The sequence below is a fragment of the Fusarium oxysporum genome, chromosome 3 (genome assembly GCF_000149955.1).
Source record: "Fusarium oxysporum f. sp. lycopersici 4287 chromosome 3, whole genome shotgun sequence".
NCBI lineage: Eukaryota > Fungi > Ascomycota > Sordariomycetes > Hypocreales > Nectriaceae > Fusarium > Fusarium oxysporum.
The window spans coordinates 4418806-4442548 of NC_030988.1; the positions used below are offsets into that span (position 1 = coordinate 4418806).

The 23743-nt window shown below is 49.4% G+C and overlaps 6 protein-coding genes across 6 annotated transcripts; 2 read left to right on the forward strand and 4 right to left on the reverse strand.

Annotated features, from left to right (window-relative positions):
- Nucleotides 1-1250: 1250 nt before the first annotated feature.
- Nucleotides 1251-1997, forward strand: FOXG_06875 (uncharacterized protein; the record flags this gene model as incomplete). The annotated part of the gene is made up of 2 exons (XM_018385510.1): nt 1251-1329; nt 1381-1997. 2 exons carry the CDS (start codon nt 1251-1253, stop codon nt 1995-1997), a joined length of 696 nt encoding a protein of 231 aa, XP_018242914.1.
- Nucleotides 1998-17027: 15030 nt separating this feature from the next.
- On the forward strand, nt 17028-18125 carry FOXG_06877 (CMGC/CDK/CDC2 protein kinase; the record flags this gene model as incomplete). Its single annotated transcript, XM_018385511.1, has 3 exons — nt 17028-17064; nt 17167-17842; nt 17900-18125. 3 exons carry the CDS (start codon nt 17028-17030, stop codon nt 18123-18125), a joined length of 939 nt encoding a protein of 312 aa, XP_018242915.1.
- A 1277-nt stretch (nt 18126-19402) lies between these two features.
- FOXG_06878 (uncharacterized protein) lies at nt 19403-19837 on the reverse strand (the record flags this gene model as incomplete). Its single annotated transcript, XM_018385512.1, has 1 exon — nt 19403-19837. One exon carries the CDS (start codon nt 19835-19837, stop codon nt 19403-19405), a length of 435 nt encoding a protein of 144 aa, XP_018242916.1.
- Nucleotides 19838-19871: 34 nt separating this feature from the next.
- Nucleotides 19872-20360, reverse strand: FOXG_19437 (uncharacterized protein; the record flags this gene model as incomplete). The annotated part of the gene is made up of 1 exon (XM_018399651.1): nt 19872-20360. One exon carries the CDS (start codon nt 20358-20360, stop codon nt 19872-19874), a length of 489 nt encoding a protein of 162 aa, XP_018242917.1.
- A 116-nt stretch (nt 20361-20476) lies between these two features.
- FOXG_06879 (uncharacterized protein) lies at nt 20477-21055 on the reverse strand (the record flags this gene model as incomplete). Its single annotated transcript, XM_018385513.1, has 2 exons — nt 20477-20823; nt 20872-21055. 2 exons carry the CDS (start codon nt 21053-21055, stop codon nt 20477-20479), a joined length of 531 nt encoding a protein of 176 aa, XP_018242918.1.
- Nucleotides 21056-21890: 835 nt separating this feature from the next.
- Nucleotides 21891-23269, reverse strand: FOXG_19438 (uncharacterized protein; the record flags this gene model as incomplete). The annotated part of the gene is made up of 2 exons (XM_018399652.1): nt 21891-22739; nt 22793-23269. 2 exons carry the CDS (start codon nt 23267-23269, stop codon nt 21891-21893), a joined length of 1326 nt encoding a protein of 441 aa, XP_018242919.1.
- Nucleotides 23270-23743: the final 474 nt, after the last annotated feature.

Genomic DNA, 23743 nt, shown 5'->3' on the forward strand with positions numbered 1-23743 from the left:
TTTCCTACGTACAAGAACGAAGTAAAAGCAGCGATTATAATAAAACTCTGCAGGTTCATTTTTTTAAGTATTTTATATATCATTAACATCGATTCTTAGGGTTGGTATAGTTCTGATATGTAACGGTATGATACAGTCAACAGGCTTGAAGCGCTGGAAATGCAGTGGATTGACTACGAACAACTAAGCTGAAGAGGAAAGAAAGGAAACCTGTAATATTGTCTGTTACACGTGTCGAAAACCCAAGCGTTGAGTCACGCGGCAGCCCAGGTAGCAGTTACTGTGAAGCTTCACCATGAAGCCGACCGTGACATGGTACTCGTCAAATAGGGTGGGAAGCTCGAGGCTGATGCGTACAACGAGAGGTCTCGTATTACCCGTATTGCACTGTATTTGCACTGAATGAATATCATATTATACGATATCTGAATGTCCCTGCACTGCACTACACGGTTTTCGGTATTGCTTGCACTGCACGGTATAAAAATACCGTGCAGCCAATACGATATTGAATATGATATTGTCTTATTTACGGCCACACTATTTACATCACTGGCCTTTCGGCGATTGAGGGGATAGGTGTGTCACTGCTACCTCGCAGCTGGTCCGCCTTTTTTTGATGAATGGCGAATTCCAGTTTGTATGAAGCATATGATCAACCACTTTAGGCTCGCGGGCCGATTGTCATGGTGAGGTCAATAATGCATCATTCTCATCCCAACTGCCCGACATTCTCGTCGACAAAGTCGCGATCAGGGGAGAAGCAGCCTCATCCTGGTGAACATTCACAGCTTTCAGCACACAGAGCTCTCTTGGTACATTTAATTCATGTTAGGAATGCTCCTCGATACGTCATCCAACATCCCTCGCCACACCATCCCACGGTTCGATTTTAATCATGACATGTGGCTGTTGCAGCTCTCGTTCGATAACAGGTGCGGCGCAGTATCATAGCTAGTTCGATGTGGTGATTACACTGACGCTGTGACTGTTAATTGACGTGATTGAATGGCTGCCGTAAAACTTGATTTGTATGCGGCATGTGCCCGTAGAAGTAGTCAAAGATGTGGTGCTGGCCGAGATTTCGACAAAAGTATCAATTCATTCCATTCTTAGCCAACTTACACAGCGGCAATCAAAACAATACAAGGATACCCCCAGATCCTCTATTATCTGAAAGGTACGCTTTTTTATCTTGAAGGAGTTGAAGAGACGAAGACCACCGACAACAAAAAATAACAAACGTCACCATGTCCGAGACAAAGGATCTGTCCTCTCAGGTTCAGGACACAACAAAAGACACAGCTTCCAAAGAGCAGGAATCTCCTGGTGCGTTCACAGTCCTCTAACCAAACTTAGTGCTTATCGTCCCCATTGCAGTCAACCTTGAGTCAATCCCCAGGAGCGGAGCTGGCGTCGTAAATGATGCTGGAGATGTCCTAGATGACGCCGGCAACATTGTCGGCAAGATCGCCGACACCGATAACCTCAAGAACCTCGTAGGCAACACCGTCAACACCGCCAGCGATGTTGTTAGCTCTTCAGGCGATGTCCTAGGCAAGACCCTGCCTATTGGACAAGGAAAGCCTGAGGAGGAGGACGACTCCCACGACGAGGCAAAGAGCGAATATACAACCCAGTCCAGAGACAAGAAGTCCGGCGGCCTGGGAGACACCGCCAGTACTGTCACAGGAGCTGTCGGTGACACAGCTGAAGGTGCCACGGAAGCTGTTGGCGATACAGCTAAAAACGTGGGCGAGACAGGCAAGTCAGACGCTACTTCTCAAGCCACCGACAAAAAGACACCCACAGAAACTCCTAAGGCACCTGGGGTCAAGTACGTGACACCTGATGACAAGTCTGAGGACCAGGACCAGAAGGATATCAGCCTCGAGGACCGCGACGTTCCCGCCGATGGCGAGGATAAGCTCAAGGAGGTTGCTCCAGAGGAGGCTAAGGAATGTTGTTTATATTGCGCAGTAGTGCTGGGTGAATAGATTTTTTTTTTTTTATGAAACTTAGTTGTTCATTATTAAGATGAGAGTTCTTCTCAGGTTTATATCTCTAAATGATTTCATCTAGGACTTTAAACTTTAAATCTAGGACTTTCAGACTGTTAGTCTGAATCCTGAAGGGAAGGGGGATCCCCGGATTTTCCAACAGCCCCTGGACTGGGAGCTACAGCAGTAGAAACGAACAAGGAATGGTTCACCTATGTGATCTCAGACGTTCCTACAAGGCTGACCGACTTTTACGGAAATGAGGTGAATAGTGACAGCGTCGTTAGCGACGAGATAGAAATCCAGACTGGGCTCAAGCCCATTGATGTACGTACCGGAAGACAATTCTCGGATAACCCCTTGACCAAGGCCCTGCTTGTGTCTTTCCTGAAGCCCACAAAGAGATTCTGGTCGCTCTTTGGCAGCAGCGCAGGCCAGACTCGTCGACAAAACCGACCGACCCAGACAGTGTGAGACGTGACTGGGGCTACCACTTTGCCCGCAACTGTCACAGACAGCCAGTTTGCCGACGCTGTGGTGAGGCTGGCCATCTTGTAGACGATTGCATCGCACGAGAACAGTGCATCAACTGCTTAGGCCCCCACCAGGCCAACTTCCGTAGGTGCCCAGCTCGGCCAAAGACAGTGCACGGCGTGCTCCGCCGACTCACTAAAGAGCAACGAAAGCATGTTCGGACCGTAGGCGCGGAGACATACCGACAACGACACCCAGAACCACAGTCGGGATCGCATCAGGAAGCCCAGCAGGGCATGGCTGAGCGACAAAACGAGGATGTTACACCACAAGAACGACCGAACACTCGTGCTCCCAGCCCAGCTGTATCAGGAGCACCTTCGTGCATCATGGTGGCCACGACCCCTCATGCTGGCTATGAAGCAGAGGAAGAACCCGAACAGCCCAGACCAGGCTCACCGCGAAAGCGCCGAATAGTTCTCATTAATCGCTCGCATGGCCAGGAATAGATATTCTCAAACACGAAAGAACGACAGGAAGCCGTTCAGGATCTTCCAGGCCAACGTCGGCAAGATCCCTCCGGCCCACGACTGCGCCCTGGCGCTGGCCGACTCGGAACAATATGACGTTGTGCTCTTGCAAGAGCCGTGGACGGCTCACACAGAGACCCGCACTTTAACTAAGACTCACCCTGCATACGACACATTTACGCCGGTCGACATGTGGAACAGCAATGATACTCGGCCTAGAGTCATGACATATGTCCGGCGAGACCCCAGACTTCTGGCTGACCAGATTCGACCCTTCCAGACTCGCGATATCCTTTGGCTCACGATCAACGGCATGACTGTAGTCAACGTCTATCGCCAGAACGACGAGAAAGACGCCCTGAACACGCTGCTTCGGTAGTCGGTCCCGGAACGCTGCTTTGTTGCTGGCGATTTCAATGCTAGACATCGTAGCTGGCAGACAGGCCAAGCTACGAATCGGGGCCAAGAGATAGCAGGATGGGCATCGGAGAATGACCTCGACCTTCTCAACACCCTATATATCCCGACAAACCCATACGGCAACACAATCGATCTTGCGTTTACGAACCTGCCACTTGCTGAAGCTACCGTCGAGGACCATCTCGCCACTAGCTCTGACCACTTCACCCTCAGCTTGACCTTCCCTGACCTCAGGCCGGCCCCGATACAGCTGGGCAAGATTCGAGTGACGACGGAAGATGAGCTCAAACGATTTGTCGAGATCGTAGAGCTCGGAGCCACAGAAATCCCCCTGAGAGATTCGACCCCTGCGGAGCTGGACGAGCTTGCGTCTTCACTTGTAACTCTATTGACATCAGCAGCGAAGGCAGCTGGCCGGCCCGCGCGGAAAGGCGGACGCCCAGCTCCCTGGTGGACAGAGGAGTGCGCCGACGCCGCGGCTGCTTTTCGAGCCATCAGAAGAAGCTACCCATGCGGCTTCAACCAGGACGTTCAGATCGCCAAAAGAGGCTTTCATCGTGTGCTCCGTCGGGCCAAGAGGCGCTATTGGCGTAACCTCATCGATGGCTTCTCCAGCAGTAGCGACGTTTTCAAAGCTGTCCGGTGGCTAAAGTCCCCAGAAGCTTTCCAGCCGCCACCTCTACAGGTCGATAACGTCGTGTATGAAACCCAGATGGGTAAAGCCAACGCACTCCGACAGGCCACGCTTGAACGAAGAACTGTGGAGGACGACATCGCAAACGCATGGACGCCAGTATTCCCACCTAGATCGATCCCATTTTCTCCCGGAATCTCTCTGGAGGAGGCGCAATATGCGACTTGTCACACAGGCAATACATCCCCAGGGTCAGACAACATCACAGTCAAACTTCTTGAAGCAGTATGGCATGCCATCGGTACACACGTCCGTCGTCTCTTCGAAAGATGCCTTACCATAGGCCATCAGCCAAAACCATTCAAGGAGGCGGAGGTGGTCATGATCACGAAACCGGGACGGAGAGACCTTACCGAACCACGAGCATGGCGACCCATCTCACTGCTCTCCTGTCTTGGTAAAGGACTAGAACGACTGATCGCGCGCCGCCTAGCCTGGGCAGCCGTTCACTACAGCGTCCTTCATCCGCAGCAAGCTGGGGCGCTCCCCAAGAGGTCGGCAACAGACTTGGTAACTGCTCTGGTCCATGATATTGAAGAAGCGTTCGCACGCAAGAAGGTGGCGACTATAGTCACAATGGACGTCCAAGGTGCTTTCGACACCGTCATGCGCAACAGGCTCATCCTGCGTCTTCGTGAGCAAGGCTGGCCTAATCATCTGGCTCGCTGGGCCGGCTCCTTCATGGGCGGCCGGTCGGCGCGTGTCAGGTACCAAGACACAGTCACGCTCTCTTCTCCCCTTCAGTGCGGCCTCCCTCAGGGGTCGCCGGTATCGCCAATCCTCTTTCTGCTCTACACTGAGCCAATCTATCGATTAGGGAACCCTCAGGGTCGCTTCGGCTATGCAGACGACACGGCCATCCTGTCCATAGGGCGACACAGTAGACGAGACTTCTGCCATGGCATCTAGATCTATCGCCGAGATGGTGCGATGGGGCGCGGAGAATGGCGTGTCCTTCGACACGAAGAAGACCGAAGTCATGCATTTCTCCCGCAGCAAACTCAGGACTGCGCCGGCAGTACGCCACGGCGATGTCGAGAAATACCCTGAACCAGCTCTACGCTGGCTTGGTATCTGGTTGGATAGCAGACTATCTTTTCGACTTCATGTCGAAAAGTGGGCGGCGAAAGCAAAGGCAGTGGCTTATCATCTGCGGGGGCTCACCAACACGGTACACGGCCCTCTACCGAGCGCCGTGCGAGGCGCCGTCAGAGCATGTGCCGAGCCAGTGCTGCTCCACGGCTCCGAGGCGTGGTACCCGGGCAAGACCAGGCCGCGGTGGACCCATCCTACGAAAGATCTACCATCGAGTAACCAGCATCTCGTGCAAATAATGACAAAAGCCATGAAACAGGCTATGAAGGCCATTCTTCCCGTCTGGAAGACGACACCCATCACCGTCCTCCACAGAGAAAGCGGGATACCACCAGTCGATCAATTGCTTGACGCGAGGCGACTTAGGTTCTCTGCACGACTCAAATCGCTGGATGAGGCTCATCCTCTGGCGATCCGAACGCGCCCGCCCCGACAGCCTACTTACCACGACCTCATCAAACGAAGATATCAAATACAGGCAGAGAACAGCTTCAGGACGCGCCTTCGACGTGCAAACGAACTCTTTGCACCCTGCACGCGGCCGAAACTCGTCTACCGATGCTTCCATCAAGAACAGATGCCTCCACTGCAGACAGCGTCTAAAGAGAAATCGGCTGACGCCTTTTCCCGCTGGGTCGAGTCTCTCGACCCGCTCACCTTGGTCGTATACTCGGATGGCTCTCTTTCCTCAGAAGGGGCTGCCAGCTATGGCTTCACCATCCATGAAAACAATATCCCCATCTTTGACGGATCAGGTCGCCTCGGACCTGCTGAGGTTTTCGATGCTGAAGCTACCGGGGCTTTAGAGGGCCTGAAGGCTGCTCTAACCCTGCGAGAATTAGCAACACAGAATATATTCATCTGCCTAGATAACCTGGCAGCCGCCACGTGTCTACGAGGCACTCCTTCTGAATCCTCTCAAAACGTCTTTCTCGAGTTCCAAGCTCTGACGACATCGCATGGAGCCATCCAAGTTCGCTGGGTGCCAGGGCACTCCAACATCCCTGGCAACGAACAGGCCGACAAGCTGGCAAAGGCAGCATCATCGCTCCCCGAGCCCGAAGGCGCTCAGCCGACGCTGGCTTATCTACGAAGAATCGCAAGACAGAAACCGAAAGAAGCATTCGAGGCGTGGTGGTCCACCTCCGCTCCTGAGCAGTACAGGAGACTCAATCTCAAGGCGACTACAGGCTGTCCGCCGGAGCTGTTGCTCCCGCGTGCAGCGTTGCACCATCTGCTGGCAGCGAGGTCTCTCCACGGGGACTTCGCCGCATACCACGAAAGATTTGACCACGTCGATGCACGTCTGGTCTGCTCATGTGGCCGACGCAAAGCACCGGATCACATCTTCTACTGCAGAAATGTACCGCCGCGTCATCGGATGAGGCTGGCACCCTCACCGAATGCAGCAGTCAATCTAGCAATAAGGAAAAGACTTCACCAAGTTCATCGACCTGTCCAAAGACAGCGCGTTCTTTGGAAAGACATGCCCTCGTCATTAGGCGACGACGACCAGAGAAGCACTTGCGACTCTCTCTCCCTCTCTTTTCACATCTCTTTTGTACACATTTTCTTCCTTACTTTGTCTTTCTCTCACTTGTTCTCGACCAGATGTAAGGCGCTGACACGCCCTCCATCCGGCCGCGATTACTCGGAGTACTCGGAGGCAGCCCCGCGGCAACCGTGTCCAGAGGCTCACGATCGCCTGGAAACAGGCTTACCTTGCGGCTTTCATCCATCAGCCGCGCTTGGCCATCCCGCTGACGGGTAGCAAGCTTGATAAGATGCGCCATTTTGTGCCGTTGATATGCTGGATAGAGCGCAGTTTGATGACACGTTTGCTGAAATTGGATTTAGAGAAGGAAACTAATTTCGCGTTGCGAATGACCAATTCTTTATAGCCAGTAGCATGTCTGTAATTAGCGTGTAGACAGACTCTGATACCCCTAGCCCAGCACGTCCTGTGCCCCAATAGGGGACTTTCGGGGCCTACGGCCCCCCGGACGAAAAATATACATAACATAACATAACATAACATAAGCATCAACGAAGGGAAAAGGGACCAGCTAGACTTTAAAGAATTGGCCCACTCAAGTATATCAACATTGAACTGGATCCGTTTCTGGTTTTGGCCCAATAGCAATCCAAAGCCTTCTACGCTTTTTTCAAGGTTTTGTGGCTGATATCTGATCTTTTGGTCAAACGCAAGTGAATCGATGTACTGTAACCAAGAACCCCATACTTTAGCCATGTGATATGATAATAGCCTGTTGGCCGAATGACTTCAAGTGCCGAAACATGTGGTGTTCTGGAACTTCCCACGCCCCGTTCATCGCATGTCCTGTCCGCAACATCCAGTTGTTGCGTAATACACCCACTAACTAAACCTGTGGCTTGAACTCTGGAAATTCTGAACAGCAGTTTGAGTTCGCACTTCAAGGCAGTCTAAGAGAACCTGCAGCCTCTAAGGCTATTCTTGTAGTTGTTAACACAGCGGGCAAACTACCATGCAGTACCCACCTGCCGGTCAGCGAAAAAAAAACAATTCCCCATACAAAATGTCAAACTTCACTTGCACAGTGCTTGGCCAAAATTGAAGTTATTTACATGAAACAGATTGTGTCTTACTGAGAGTTTCATGCTGTTTCATATTGGCATATTCATTTGTATTTTACACAAGCAGTTTGGTCGCATGGCACTAAGGTAAAATTTCTCAAATGTCTCCTTCATCACCCAGCCTCCCCGAAATTTCTTCAAATTTTTATCTATAGCAGCTTCCTTTAATCGCCTTGAAATTGCCTCAACAGTCCTATACAGAGAATGATGTCATTGAAGCTATACTGGATGTTACAGATAATCTCCTCTCGCAGCACCAGGCCGCCCAGAAGCATGGAATGCCCCAAACCACTCTGTCTGACCGATTAAGAGGCCTACCGTCAAAGCCCGAGGTCACCCAACCTGCCTAGCTGTTATACAAATCCCAAGAGGCTAGATTAGTTACATGGGATACTTCGACAAGAGGCCTTGGGCTATGCTCCTTCCCACAGTCAAGTTCGCGCCACCGTAGCTGCCCCTGTTGAGATAGCAGGGCCGGGAAAGGCCTATCGGTGTACACTGGCTAGCCAGGTTTATTAAACGCCATCCAGAGATCGATACGAAGGTAGGAAAACGCCAGGAAGCTGCAAGGTTCAATTCTTTTACCCCAATGGCCGTCAATTGGTACTTTAATATCCGGGAGAGCGAATATGGCTGGATCAAGCCTGAGAACACGGTTAAGGTTGACGAGGGCGGTACCATGGCTGGTTTTGGTAGGTATTGGTCACTCTTGCTACAAACCTCACTAATCCACTAAAAACCTAGGCTTGCATTGCTTGGTTATTGGCAGTAGCGATCCCAGGAGGAAGGCCTTCCTCAAGGGCTCGCAGTGCCGCACTTGGACTACCTTTATCGAAGCCGTCACCGCAGATGGCCGTCTTCTGAAGCCTGGGATTATCTTTAAAGGCAAAGAGCTTCAGCAGCAGTGGTTTATAGACGAATGTTTAGAGAGCACCTTGACTGGTATTATATCACGTCCGACAACGGCTGGACGGACAACCATATTGCAGTCGAGTGGCTCAAGGAGGTCTGTCTGCCTCAAACGCAACCAGCAGATGAGTCTGATGCAAGGCTCATCATATTAGATGGCCATGGAAGCCATGTATCTGTGGGTGCCTACCTGTTCTAGATCGGAAATATCGCTGACGGCGCTGACCCTAAATCCAGGATGAGTGGATGGCTACGTGTTTTTTGAACAACGTATATTGCTGTTACTTGCCTGCACACTGCTCTCATGGCCTGCAGCCACTGGACAATGGTGTCTTTAATGCCTCCTATGCTGCCTATCGAAAAGAGCTGCAGAAACTCACCAGCCTGACCGATTCTGCGCCGGTGGACAAGGTCAATTTCATCAAGGCCTATGCCAGAGCCAGAGCAGTAGGTATGACGAAGAAAAACATCCTCTCAGGCTGGAGAGTGACGGGAAACTGGCCGATTTCACGACGGAAAGCGCTCCTGCATCCTGAGATTCAGTCGGACAAGAAAGAAACGACGCCTGGGTCACACGGCCACAGAGACGGGCAAGTCGACTCTGATCATACGCCAACGACCAGCCGCCACATCCGAGATATGGGGAAGAACAAGAGCCCATCAACAAGAAGGCGCTATTCTGTGATATCGAGAGGGTTTGAAGCTCAAGAGTCAAAGATCGCCTCTCTCGACACTAGAATAGCTAGTCTGGAGGAGGAAGTTGGCCGGTTGAGCAGAGGCAAGAAGAGGAAGGCGATACCGAATCCTAACAAAAGGTTCATGACATTGGCCGAAGCTCTAGTGGCTGGTGACGCTATTTCTGAGCCAAACGAAGCAATTGAAAGGGCAGATGCTGTTGAGGATGTGATCAAGGTAGGAGGGATGGAAGAAGATGAGAGGTCAAATTCGGAGGAGGAAGAATTAACTGTGGTACGCACGCGGGCAGGGCGTGAAGTTAGAAAACCGCGAGAATACTAAAATCCACTTAATTCTAAAACGAAATACGAATATTATTTCACTCTTATTATTTTTGGTGGATTTCCTAAATCTGGTTGAAAAATTGCATTTTGTATGGGGAAATATTTCTTTTTCTTACCGGTTGGTGGGTATTACCGGTAGGTGGGTACTGCATGGTAACAATGGGAATTACTGGCACTTCTATCATAATAGAAATTTGGTAGGCAATAAAGAACCTCCTGTTTGAGGCATTCCAATTGGACCAACCCCGCTGCCACCACGGGTATTGATGCTTAGGGGCACTGAGGAGATAGGGCTCGTAGTGGCAATGCTTGTGTGCTGTCGCGCTGGTACACTGCAGTTCGAACCGCTTTCTAGCGCTCCACCAATCGCTCGGTCAGCCATCACTAGTGGCCTTCTGTCATACTGATCTGATGATGGTACACCAACGTCATCCTTTCTAACGCCTTGTGACATCTCACATGTCTGGCTGGAGTATGCTAGGGAACTTCAGATACTATTGGATAATACTGACCGCAATGACGGTTTGATGATTTGAGCCGCCTGCGGTGTGGTGATTTCACATGTTACTTTTGACAATTTGCTCATCGTATCATGACTGAAAACTATGATGGTACACTCCAGGTCCTCTGAGGCCTAGGATGAGCGATATGCTCGGAGTCATTGGTTTCTCTCCAATGTCACCCCCGGCCCTGGCAGCAGGGTCACCATATGTTCGATGACCCTTGGACCACGGCCATATTCACCATAAGCAAAAGTCAACATTGAATCACCAATCACACCTTCAACAATTAACACACATCCCTGCTCCACCATCATAACCAAATCAAATAAACCTCCACCTGCCACGATGCTTTTCTCAACGCCAGCTTCTTGTTTTGTTGTCCTGTGGAACCACGCATCGCAGTCGTGCCTCATATATCATACCACACGTAAGATACAGCTCTTCAACATCTATTTCTCCCAGGTTACATACGAAAAAGGACGACTAAAGCGCGAGCTCTCAACCAGTATCCAATTATTTTCCTGCTGTTTCTGCTTGCATTCCGTCTACACTTGACCACCGCTCGCACGCAGACACATGGAGGCAAGATCAGACGTCATAAGTGCCCCGGCAATGCCACTGCGATCGCGTAGTCCAACCCAGCAATATCGTGGTGTGACTTCCATCTGTTCGATTACTGAAGGAGATTCAACCTTACATACCTCCAAAGATAATGGTATCTTCCAACCTTTCGGCAAGAATTTCAAGACTTTCACAGACTTGAAAGAATGCGCCAGGCGGATTTTGCGATTGAATACCCTGCCATCACAACCCACTTCGAAAAAGAAGCCTCAGGGCGACCCTCAACATGGGAATCCCAATTGTACTGCAAACGAAAGGGTCACATTGAATCAACAACATACTGGAGGACTGAGCTGTGCTTCCTCTGCGACAACGCTCAGTTACGCTGCGATTGTTACAACCGATGTCGGTTCCGCCCAAAGAGGGGGAGAAAAGATACAGCAGCAGTCACGTCCGGCTATGCATTTATTTGGTGATCGTCGCAGCGCGAAAAAGCGGCCTTCGTTCAAGACTGTTCATTTTGACCCCAACTTGGAGCATGTACGCTACTTTTCAAACGCCGACAAACCACTGACATTAGGCGCAAGTCCATGATTTGTGAGCAGGAATCCACTCTCGGATGAACAGATAGCCAACCAGAAAGTAGCCTTGTCGCCTCAATGGGAAATCTTTACACCTAACTTCCGCGATGATGATTCGACCCGAAAGCCGATGGATGTCAGAGTCCAAAAATTCTATTTTTTCTAGTCGTCGCACGACTCTCTATGTCGGGACATAGTATGTCCGTATCGTGGTAGCTGACTTGGCCTTTGGAAAATTCATCATTTGCCGTTTTACGTGAGGTTATTGGAAGACGGTCTCCGAAACCCCAGCGAAGTATTATCGCGCGTCAAGTTCTAGGAGTGTGCAAAATTACGTTAAGTTTGTTGTTGGCATTAGCCTCTTTGATGCGGATGAGCTTGATTCGAGCCCTTTGTTCTTTTATGTGCGATACATCGTAAATGGTCAGGAATATTGGGATGATAACTCAGGCGTCAACTTCGAGGTGGATTTCAGAAGAAAGCTTGACTCGAAAGCAATATCATTTCAAGTATAAGCAAAGCACCAGAGCGTACGTTATGTGCAGCAGTGGACTCTATCAGGGGCCCTAATGAGCCTTTTCCAGGGGTCTGAGGCATACCTGGGCGTTGAGTTAACTCATGAGTTTCGTCTCTTCTAACTCACTCATATGAGTTACATACGGCCTAGCCATAATTCGCTCATAATTTTAACTCAAACTCATCAGTCAACTCACGTATAATGATCATGTCACATCGCCAGTTTCCCAAAATAGGAAGTTGGTGATAAGAATCTATGGTATTGAAGTGCAGAGAATCGCCACGCTATTCAACATCACTCATTTCTATATAGAGATCATCAGTACCAATGTCCGGATCACATGCTAGCCCCAGTCCACCGAGCCGAGTCCCCACAATATGCCCATTCCGCATCCAATTGCCAAGACACTCAACTTCCTGCAGCCGCTCGCACGCCATCGAGAGCCGGTCCCATGATGCGGTCCTACGAGCGCCTGAGAAGGTCCTTTCTGGCCCTGCCGACTGAGGGCTTATCGAGAGTATATCGATGGCCATACAGCTAAGGCGTGGAAACTGCCGTCGTTGTTCAATGCGACACCACCACCAGCGCTCATCATATGTCAATCAAATCAACTTTGGCCCCGAAGTTGATTTGATTGACAGCCCTTGAGCTCAAAGTTGATTTGTTTGATTTGATTGATACCCTTTTCAATTCCGTGAGTGGAGACCCCTACCCGAAGTCATCCCCTCATGTACACCAACACTCAGCTACCCACCCAACTACCTAACCTTACTCCGCCCTGCCTGACCCAGTTCTTCAGGCATTGAAATGTTCCAATGTATCTGCGCCCATCGAGAGCCTCTGACATCAACGTCAGCTTCGCTAGGCTGAATTGTCTCTCACAATCGCTCGCCATCGCTGGAATAGCAAAGACATCCAGGGCAAAGCTGCTCAGTGAAGGAAACGAGGCCCTGTAGTCTCTCCACCATTCAATAGCATCCTGCGTATCCTGTGGCTCGAGACGGAGATACTTTTCGAGCTCGCTGACACTGCCACCCGTCGCAAACGCTTTCTTTGTCTTGCTATTAATACACTGAGTGTACTGATCATCCTCTTGACCTATCGTCCTTGGCGCTGCGTCGTACTTCGTTGTTTCCTCGCACAGTCCTTGGTTCGCGCCGTACCAACGGGTGAAGTAATCCTTGATTCCAGCCTTGGCATCACGAACCCAAGCGAGTTGCTCCTCAGACACCCAAGTCGCCTCTAACCAGCTGATCCCGAACCTCGGGTGAAGAATGATTGCTGCCGCAAACAAGGGAGATTGTCCGAGCTTTTCATAATACTCATTCAGCTTCTTCCACCCGTTGTTGATTGATGCCCGGATATAGGCTCGATGGTCCGCTGGTAATGTGCTCTTTTGCGACGTCTCGGACGCTGATCGTTTCTCCGCCGTAGAATAATCAGCCCGAGAATGCAGCGGTAAGGCAGATTCTACGAATCTCGGGGGTTGACTCCGCTGTGGTAGCACGTAAACCTCATCCTCCTCAAAGCGGGCAGGGAGACGGCGAACGCGGCTTGGCCGACCGTTGGACTCTCGGAAATTTGCTGATGTCATTGCAATCCGCTCCGCAGCATCCACTTGAGTTTCTCCCATCGTCTCCTCCGTAACCTCACTATAGAAGACCTTCCAGTCCTCAAAATGCTCCAACAGATATTCCATTCCTATCAATACCTCCCATAGGCATCCATGGCTGTCTGTTCGCTCCGCTGCGGCGATGAACGGATAAACTTGACAATGTTGCGAAGCTTCCCAATGGGTCCCTTCGTGCGCCAATGATCCAGGTCCTGCTCAACAAGACCGCGCATGCCGTTGATGTCAGACTCCAGCTCGAATGACTCGGCGTCTTTGCCAAACAGAAGGCACGCGCGACGAGATTGAGCGTGTGCCCATAGCATCGCATCGGCGGGATTTGATATCAACCGGTCTCATCGATGGATCAAGCCGCTGGTACATATAGTACAGGCAAGTATCATTTGCCGTCATGTTATCAGAGATGGCACAGCCAACGCGCCCCTCAATCTCCCATTCGTGGACGATGTCGATCAGAGAACCGGCGAGGTTCTCGCCGCTATGAGCACCAAATTGACGACGCAGAGCCAGCAGACGGGATTGCTGATGACCCAGTTGATCTATAAAGTGCGCAAATACAGCCATGGTTGCAAAGCGATTCGGTGACGTCCGGAGGTCGAAGCTAATGTGCACCGCTGTCAAAGCGTTGCGGAGCTCTGCTTTGATGGTATCCCGCTTTGCTTCAAAGAGTTGATGTATCTCTCTAGTGACAGAACTACCACTCCACGCCATCTGGAGTACTAAACCACTTGTCGAAATGGTTGAAGATCTTCCGAAGAAAGCTGTGCTCGAAGATGGTGAATGGCACATCGCTATCAATGACGAACCCAACGCTTAGTTCTTGGATGGCTTTTATTTTCGCCCTTGGTATGGCGCTCTGTTCAAGCAGGCGCCTTTTCGGTGTTGCACCAGAATAAATATCAATGACACCTTCATCACCAGGACTTGACTCGCTAGACTGGCTAGCTGGTGTGAACCGGTGAGCTCTACACAGGTCTGTCAGCTGCTGGATATCTTGTCAATGAGATTGAACGGGATAAGCACAGACTTTCGAAGATGGTCCGCTGCGGAAGACGTGGCTTGCACCGAAAAGAACTCCGCTGCGCCTCTCATATCACATCGATTGCAGCACCAGACGTGACCTATCGGTAGATCATGATAGTTCAGCCCGACTAGGAAGGTCCCGTGCGACCTAATCCAGCTCTTCCTGCCCTTTGCACCTTTTCGAGCTAACAAATCCTCCTGGACGAAGCGACGGTTCTTCCAAGTAATCTTGGGCAGATTCTCAATGGTCGGTTTAGGAGGTAAAGCTCCAACGGCTGCTTTTTCCAACTACTTGGCGACCGTTTTAGGCTGAGACAATCGTGAGAAGACGGAAGAAGGAGGTACAGGGCAAGGTGTCAATGTTGTTGGCGGAAAGCCAGCTGGCGACGGGGAGAGTGGCGAGTTCGACATCCTACTGGTGAAATGGAATAAAAACCACGTGTAGAAGGGATTATTTTAATGGCGCGACATTGTTGGAAAACGTGTTCCACATTGCATACGCGCGGTGGGGTCATGTGTTAGATCACGATCGCAGATACTTAGCTTTGCCGCTAATCCACCCACTATTTGCGAGTAGACTTCCATCTGCGACTATCTAGTGTAGGGTAATGGCTCGGGAAGATCTGGATTTGCCTCGAGATTAGACGATCACATGATGCATATGTAATATGTCAATTATTTCAAATTTAGAAATGTGCGATTTGATTGGATTGGAAGGAAGAATTTGACGATTTGATTGATTTGATTGGGGTGATTGATTGATTGAGTTGACATATGATGAGCGCTGGGCAAATCAATAAAGTGTTATCAAGCAAACACATACTCTCCTAGCTTCGCACGGAGATGCCTAGAATAAATAACTACCTGGACAGGATTAGAGCAGCAGAATCGGAGATGTGTAACTGTGGACAAACAGCCGAAATGATGGGACTCTTTCTATTCCGGTGTACGCAATGTGACGCGCAGCGAGATGGCATGGGACAACTCGGACAAAAAATAATGGGAAACTTCTCGTTCTTTGTGGGGGAAAGGCAGCATCGGATGGCCCTAGATGGGCACCTTGACTTACTCCCTGGACACGAAGAGACTCGATGCAAACCAAAATGGATGACTCACTGTTCAACCATATTTCGCGGCCAAATCTGACGATACCAACACCAAAGAGCCTCAATTTAGCAGACTAAGCTCTAGCTGCTAAGGATAGGACCCTTGGAGTTACTGGCATTCGAGCAGGCCTGTCACATAAGGTCAAGCGAGGCGAGACCAAACCAGCAGCTCAGAGCCTGGGGCTTCCGGGAGACGCCAGCAGAAATGCTTAGGACTAGAAATAGCCTAGCGTGTTTGGCCCTAAGACTTTAGTCGTCCCAGGCGGAATAAATTCATTCGTTCATCCTTACGTCATATTGACTTACCATTTCATCAATTCAATTCAAGTTACGGGCTAGAAGCGCCGTAATTCGATTCTCATGAAAATTGGCTTGAACTTGAATTAACCTCCGCGCTGGGTGCATCATACCACCGGCACGAGAACGCATAGAGGTACGACATTGCCGGGACTGAGTTCTCTACCGTTACATAATGGTTCGTTCATGTCGTAGACACTCCTTTCCTGCCCACCCACCTTTTTTGCCCAACAAGTACAGTAGACCTAAGTGAGTGATGGTCTGGATCCGATATTAACAAACGATTTTTTAGACTTACAATCGAGGACATCACGACAGATAGCATCGAGGATCGATTCAGATAACTAACGACAACGATTTCGACGATCTCCTTAGCTGCCACTCGACAAAAACTGTTATAGAGACCCGGTCTGCATTGCGTACCAACTTCACTCGCTCAGTGTCAGACAATTGGCTCCACAGGGATCTGAGAGGGTATCGGTAAATTGATGAGAATTATCTGAGGAGCAAGAACTCAATGACAAGATGCACCAAGTCGTGCAGCTATTTATACACAAATAAAAGCGTTACCTGTTCTGGGCAGTAGCAGCTGCCCTGCCGGCAGCTGCATTAGTGGGGCCAGGGCTTGATACGCGACAGTCAGCGAGCTTCTTGTCAATGCGGGACTTGGTAAACAAACTATTTGCAAACCACATCGAGACAGCACCCAACTTCCACCGAACTCTGAAACCTTGAGGTCATGGCCCGCAGCCATCACCGGCCCCGCAAATGGCAGCAACCGTTTATTGACCAGCAAAAACCTCTCATCTCTCATCTCTCATTCTCTCCGTTTTTCCCTATCATTTATCCTCCTCGTCTCCATTTCCTCTCCAGAGCCTTCCCTTGGCTAATCAAATCCTACCTTACAACCTGATAGGGAATAATGACGTGCGATAAAATCGTTTTCAGTAGCCTCCAAAAGCTGATCCTCTTATACAGTGATACAGTTCGCAATCTCATTCATACAATTATTCCCCCTGATCTCAACACTCTCGCCCACAAGCCCGCGCAGTATGGATAATTACCAGAAGTTAGAGAAGATTGGCCAAGGTACGACTGACCCCTAGCGCTGCGGCCCTGGCCACCATTTATGCAGCCATCGTATTTTCTAATATATTCCTACTTAATTGCCGGACTAATTAAATCTACCAGGTGCCTGCGGTGCTATTTACAAGGCTCGTGATCTTGCCAATGGGGGACGAATTGTCGCATTGAAAAAAATCCGTCTCGAAGCCGAGGGCGAGGGTGTACCGAGCACTTCCATCCGGGAGATTTCTCTCCTCAAGGAATTGCAGCACCCTAACATCTTGCGTCTTCTGAACATCGTTCACGCCGATTACCACAAGCTTTACCTCGTTTTCGAATTCCTTGATATCGACCTGAAAAGGTACATGGAGACCTTACCGGCCAGTGACGGTGGACGAGGCAAGGTGCTTCCGGAGGGATCATCGGCATATCTCATGCAATTAGGCATGAACGACACGGTGGTCAGAAAATTCATGTACCAACTTTGTGCTGGCGTTAAATACTGTCACTCCCACCGTATCTTGCACCGAGATCTGAAGCCCGCTAATCTCCTCATCGACAAGGAAGGAAATCTCAAGTTAGCCGATTTTGGGCTGGCACGAGCGTTTGGTGTGCCTCTGCGCCCATATACTCACGATGTCGTGACGCTCTGGTACCGAGCACCTGAACTTCTACTGGGCGAAAAACAATACTCGACGGGTGTTGATATGTGGTCTGTCGGCTGTATATTTGCAGAGATGTGCACTCGAAAGCCGCTGTTTCCTGGTGACTCTGAGATTGATGAGATCTTTAAAATCTTCCGGTAAGTTTATAGCCCTCGCATATGCTGTGGGTGAGAGGTCTGAATTTGATGCTCTAGCAAATTGGGCACTCCTACGGAAGACGTATGGCCTGGAGTTACCTCGTACCGGGATTTCAAGTCCTCATTTCCTAAGTGGCAACGTAACTACGACCAGGCCCTCTGCAATAACCTCAACAAAGCAGGCCTCGAACTTCTCGATATGACGCTGATCTACAATCCGGCTAGACGCATTTCGGCTAAACAGGCCTGCAACCATCCTTACTTTGAGGACTTTCTTGCGTAGTCAGGCCACCTGAAAATTTACTACAAGTAGGGGAACTGTCACATATTACCACTAGATTCGTGCGACTGGATATGAAACGTGGACCATACTTTGGGGTTGTGAATCTGATTCCATATGCTTCTCGCCTGACTCTTTTCTATGCAACTCTCCCTTGACTCTGTATGATTTTAGCAATCATATCCTCAGCAGCTGAAACATGGTATGTCAATATAAGGTTATTTTATGTTATTCTGTTATGATCTTGATTGCTAGTATTGAATACTCTCTATTCACGCGCAGTCTCCCGTTTCGGTTTCAAATTCAATAGCTGAGATGCCCATTCTCCGCTGAAACAAGGGATAAGGAAAAGAATAGAGATAGCAGATCCGAGTAATGCATTTCCATATGTCTCACTTAAATCGCGACTCACAACATAAAAACTAAGATTAGCAATAAAATACTTCGAACAACCGTTAAGTTGCCAAGGCAAGAGACTTAACGGCTGAATATCCAGCCCTCAGGGTAAATATCGCATGACGTTATCTGCAATTCAAGTGTCCTGGGAGGAACCCTTTAGAACCCCCTTCTCTTGTGGCAGGTAACCAGCTGTTAAGCCGCTCCAAACCTGCAGTAAGGGAGTTTGTTCCCTCTCACGCTTCCTGAGAGACCCAATCTAACTATATACCGTCTATCAAACCTCCCCTTTCCCTGTAGCTTATAGCAACATCTCGTTTAGTCAATATAGCGTGGTGGATACGGCGGATTGGTCAGCTGTTGAGCCTGACGGCGTTGTTGGTCGGCAAGGCGCATCTTCATCCCTACCTTATAGTTAGCCACAAACGCAGTACGCAGTAAACGCAGGCGTATAAACCTTCCGTGGGCGTGTGGTTATAGAGACTCTGACGGTCGAAAGGCGCCTCAAGGGGCAGGCCTTGCAGCGAGGTAACTCGTGAGACAACAACATACGGTAGTCTTATTACTATGCTACGCATATAGCATGATCAGCCCCGGCTAACTTTGCCAAGCGTTTCACAACTTCCTTACAATTCTACAACCACAACATCATCATCTGGCAAGATCACCACAGCACTACTCGGACAGTAAAAAGCACTCAATCAGTCGAAGGATCGCACAAGACATTCTTGAAAGGACTGGAGCCGGTTTTGAACAAGACTATCTTGTAGATTTTACTATGAAAGTTGCAGAGAGCATGCATTTTAAGTAAATCATGGAAAATGGGGACTGAATCATGTCGCAAATATCCAAAAGAAACCTCCAAGAAAGGTGAGAATGATAGCTTAAGATGCAATCGGTGAAGGCTCAACCACGACGCCGTATTTATTGCCGTCGTACATTCGTGCAGTCAACATGGACGCAACGGGACTCATGCTTCTGATCTTAGGAACAATGATACTCAGGAACCTGGCCTGAAAGCTAACGCTGACACTATCCTGGTCCACATAGGACAGGAAGCTAAAGGTGCGGGAGAACTCGCGGACGCTGCGCTCAGCAAACCAATACTTCGTCTTATCGTCATGTTTGTCGCTCTTTTCTGGCCGTTGAGGCTGCGATTTGTTGTGGTCATCGCCATCATCTTTAATAGCTCCATGCATCGATGGGCCTTCAATAAGACCTGCAGAATGGTTCCCTGAGGTATAGCTTCGCTCGGACTTTCCAAGGATGACCAGTATCTGTGGCTCAGTAAACTCGATGTGCACCTCCTTCTTGTTCATATCAGGAAGCTCGCTGAGGGATATACCACTACACTTAAATGATGTCTCCGCCAAATGGATTGTTTCCTCTTCCGCCGCCAGGGCCAGTAAGATCCCATCGCGCTCCAGGTGGTGCCTGAGGGTCGAAGCCGGATGATCCATCGCCTCCTTGACCTCCAAACAATGGGTCATCAAAGGTGGGATGCATACCCGAGCCACCGCCGGGTCGAGGTAACACTCCACCGGTGAACGAACCGCGAAGAGGATCATGGGTGCCCAGACCGGGCGGATTCAAATCATCGTGGCCGATATTGTAAGGCGATCTACCAGGCATTTGAAGGCCGCTTCGTGGAGGCCGGTTCACTTCGTACTCATCCTCAAAGCCTGGAGGGGTAAAGTCTCCCACTGGTTGAGGTCGAGGACGGGCCATCTCGGGAGGCGGAATCTCAGGAGGCGGAAGCAAATCGAGGTTTGGCATGGGATAACGACGGAAAGGCTGGTTTGGGCCCAGCGACTTCTTGGGCGCGGTGCCCGAAGCGTGCATTGGCTTCTTCAACGGTCTCGACACTGCCTTCGCTTTGAAGGTTGGGAATTAATTTCTGGATAATGTTGACTTTAAGATCATGAAGCATATCTGTCAAGGGTGATTAGCATAAGGTATTAGAAGAAAGCATGGAGAAGGGGAAACATGCCAGCGATGGCTTGCTTAGAGGTAAAGACACCCTGAAGCTTTTCAGCAATATTACTTCGATTTTCCTCATGGTCCTTGATCGTAAAATGAACAAGGAGTTTCTCAGATTTCACGACTTCGCCAATAGGTCGCTCAAAACGACAAATGTTGTTATCTCCAACCGCTTGTCCCTGAATCTCGATCCTTTGACCTATGGGATTGACACGGATGCTGAAAGCCATGGCCGACTGTTTATGCGAGTATAAAATGCTGCAAGAACCGAAGCCTGAGTTCCATTGTGGCGGTAGGCGAGGAGCCAGCGATTCGCATTCAGCTGCTGCTTTGGTGTCAGCTAAGACATGATGGGCATGGAAGGGATACTTACGCAGTTTCTTGTCCTTGTCGAAGCCTTGAAGCTTGAAGCCAAGGGCGACCAAGTAGGCATAGATAAGGAGAGCGATGACTTCATAGGGCGATGCGAGATCCGATGAGTCATCACTGGGGGGATGTGCAGGGAGAGCGTCTGCCATGCCATCGAGGATGGCGGTGACGCTGAGAGGATCTGACATTATGAGTTGTGATATCTTTGATGTCGAGTTGTTGATGGCTTTGATAAGAAGTCTCTCTCTTTTTTTTCTTTTTCTTTTGCTAAATGCCCAGTAGGTAAGGTAATGGAGACGGTACAGGTCAGAAGTTACTAGAGCGAGGCAGTGATACTGAGGCAGCCGCCTGCTTCAGTTTCGTAATTTCGGTATCCACCCGAGACCCACCTCAATGGATAAGCCAAATTTGGCGGCTATCCGGGTTGACGGATCAGGATTTATCCGACCCACAAGGAGGAAGGTTGGTGTCAATCACGTTAGCTCAATTTGAAAAATCTTAATTACTTAGCTTTCAATCAACACAACACCCACTCATGAATACGTGCCTCATGGCAACGCTCATGATATACCAACTCAATCAATCCAGCACCACCAACCAAACAATCATGCGTCTCGCAAGTTGAATTAATTGATATATTACATGAACCTCATGTGGCCGCCTAATATCGAGGCAGAAATCCAGATCGCGCCGGGACACTAACCTACACTAGATAGTCACAGATGAAAATCTACTATCAAATGCCAGCTTGGTTCGCTGTAAGCCTAAGTACCTGCTATTGTAAACTAACGCGTAGCCCCCACCACGGATGTGCACGCGCCAGCAAGACAACCCAAAGGACTGCCAGTGTCATAAAAATTCCATATCACATCCTCTCCATCCAATCAAAGATCTCTAATTGCAAATCTCAGCCCCCCTAAACAAGTTTATTTTTGAATGTTTTATACTCATGTAAGTCTAACTGCTATAAATGAACTAACAGGAATATATTTCAGAACCAAGCGACAAATGCCAAAGACTCATTTATTGATGTGACGAGTAGTTTGAAAGCGGTCCGCCAGCATGAATGGTCAGTAGATGGATGTTGTCAGAACTCACCACGCCAGATGCGTCCTCGTTATTGTTAGGATTAACATCATCGTAAGGGAATGCGTAACCTCTGCCATCAATCTCATATGAATGGACTATCCTGCTATAGTGATTAGTAGGATTTACCGTGTAGTAGGATGTTTGACCCAAGCTCGGCTCCATAAACCCGCTATCGAGTAACAAAGTAGATCGTACAAGACCAGCACACAAACGTGGAACAATAGTAGTATGACTTAGACTATCGTTCTCTGAGATAGCAAAAGGTCCACTGTTGCAGCCCCAAATGTCTTTATCGTCAGGTTTAGGGAGTCCGCGCTCGTGTCCGTCACATTTCAGTTTGTGACGTACAACCCTGCATTTGATCATGCCCGCTGTAGATTGCGTGTCTATTACGAGATCCCGAGTGGTGTATCTCTCCCAAACATGGTCAACATAGTGCTTCCAATAACTTCCAAATATTCCGGGATTGACATCATACTGATTACCGGGAGATAACACTCGGATCGGCCTTCCAGCCGTGTCTGCAATACATAGCGAGGTCCACTTATGATTGTCTAGCTTTCTCTGTTTAATTAGATCGTCACAGATCTTGATAACAGCATCTGCTTCGAGTCCTGCTGTGGTTTGGGTACTCCCATCTTTTGCAACAAGCGTCATACCAAGAACTAGACCCACAAAATCCACATAGCTTATGTTGGCGTAGAGAAGATTTCTGATGCAAGTAAATTCTACGAAACCCCAGCTCACGTTTGCGTTGGGATCTCGGAGGTTTGTGACTGAAGGCTGAACTAAGCTGTTACCATCACCTATATCGACGACGAAAAATTGCAGATCACCATTCGATTCGAAAAGTAGATGCGGCCAGAACGAATAAAGGAAGGGAGTGTAATACTCAGCGATTCACCCTTCGAAGGTAGGGATATGGCGACATCATTTGTGACTTTGACAGGTAGGCGAGACCCTCTAGCGTCAGGATAAATAAGCTTGCCATTGTCGAGAGCGAAAAATACCTTGCCGCCGGCGTCCAAACCGGTTATATAGGCTTTTACACTGCTTTTATTGAAATTATTAACCAGTTTTATCGGTAAAGGACCCGCGTCTAAGCCACGACCTGTTAGAAAAAGACGCGTAGTCGTGGAGAGCGTTTCAGAGAGCAGATTGTCGGTGGTGACTTCAACGTCCTCGAGTCCTCCTGGGTCAACCTTGATGAACCCTTCTGGCGTGAAAAAACGTCTATGTGGGGATGGAACAGTGCTGGATGCAGTTACCAACGACGTTTTTAGCAGAACAACTAATAGGAAGATGATACGCATAGCAGAGTAACAACGGCTAAAAATTTGAACTGGAACACGAGACGGGGCACGATCAATGTATGACCGACTTGGGTTGCTATGTTCATCGATTTAGAGCGGAATGCACGTATACTTATACAAGCAGGTGGTGAGAGGAGAACTGTTAGGGACTCATGACTATGGCCTATTAACGGCCGCTGGTTTACCTAGCACTATGATTTTCAAATCATTTCTGCTCGAAAGCTCTGTAACATTCCCGCCCTGCGCCGGCAACATGAAGAATTTTTAAGTTCCTCACCTTAATGTATTTGCCTTAGCCGCAGAGCCCATGTGGCATCGAATATCTAGTGGGGAGAATAAGTGTCAGTCTGTAATAAGTGTGGCAGCCCATCCAGCGTTCTACTTGGTGAATACCCGCACTACTTTAGGTGTACATGTGGAGGTGGACTTTTGGACATCCTCTTCTTAGTGCTGTCTCCTACGTCAACTTTTCCG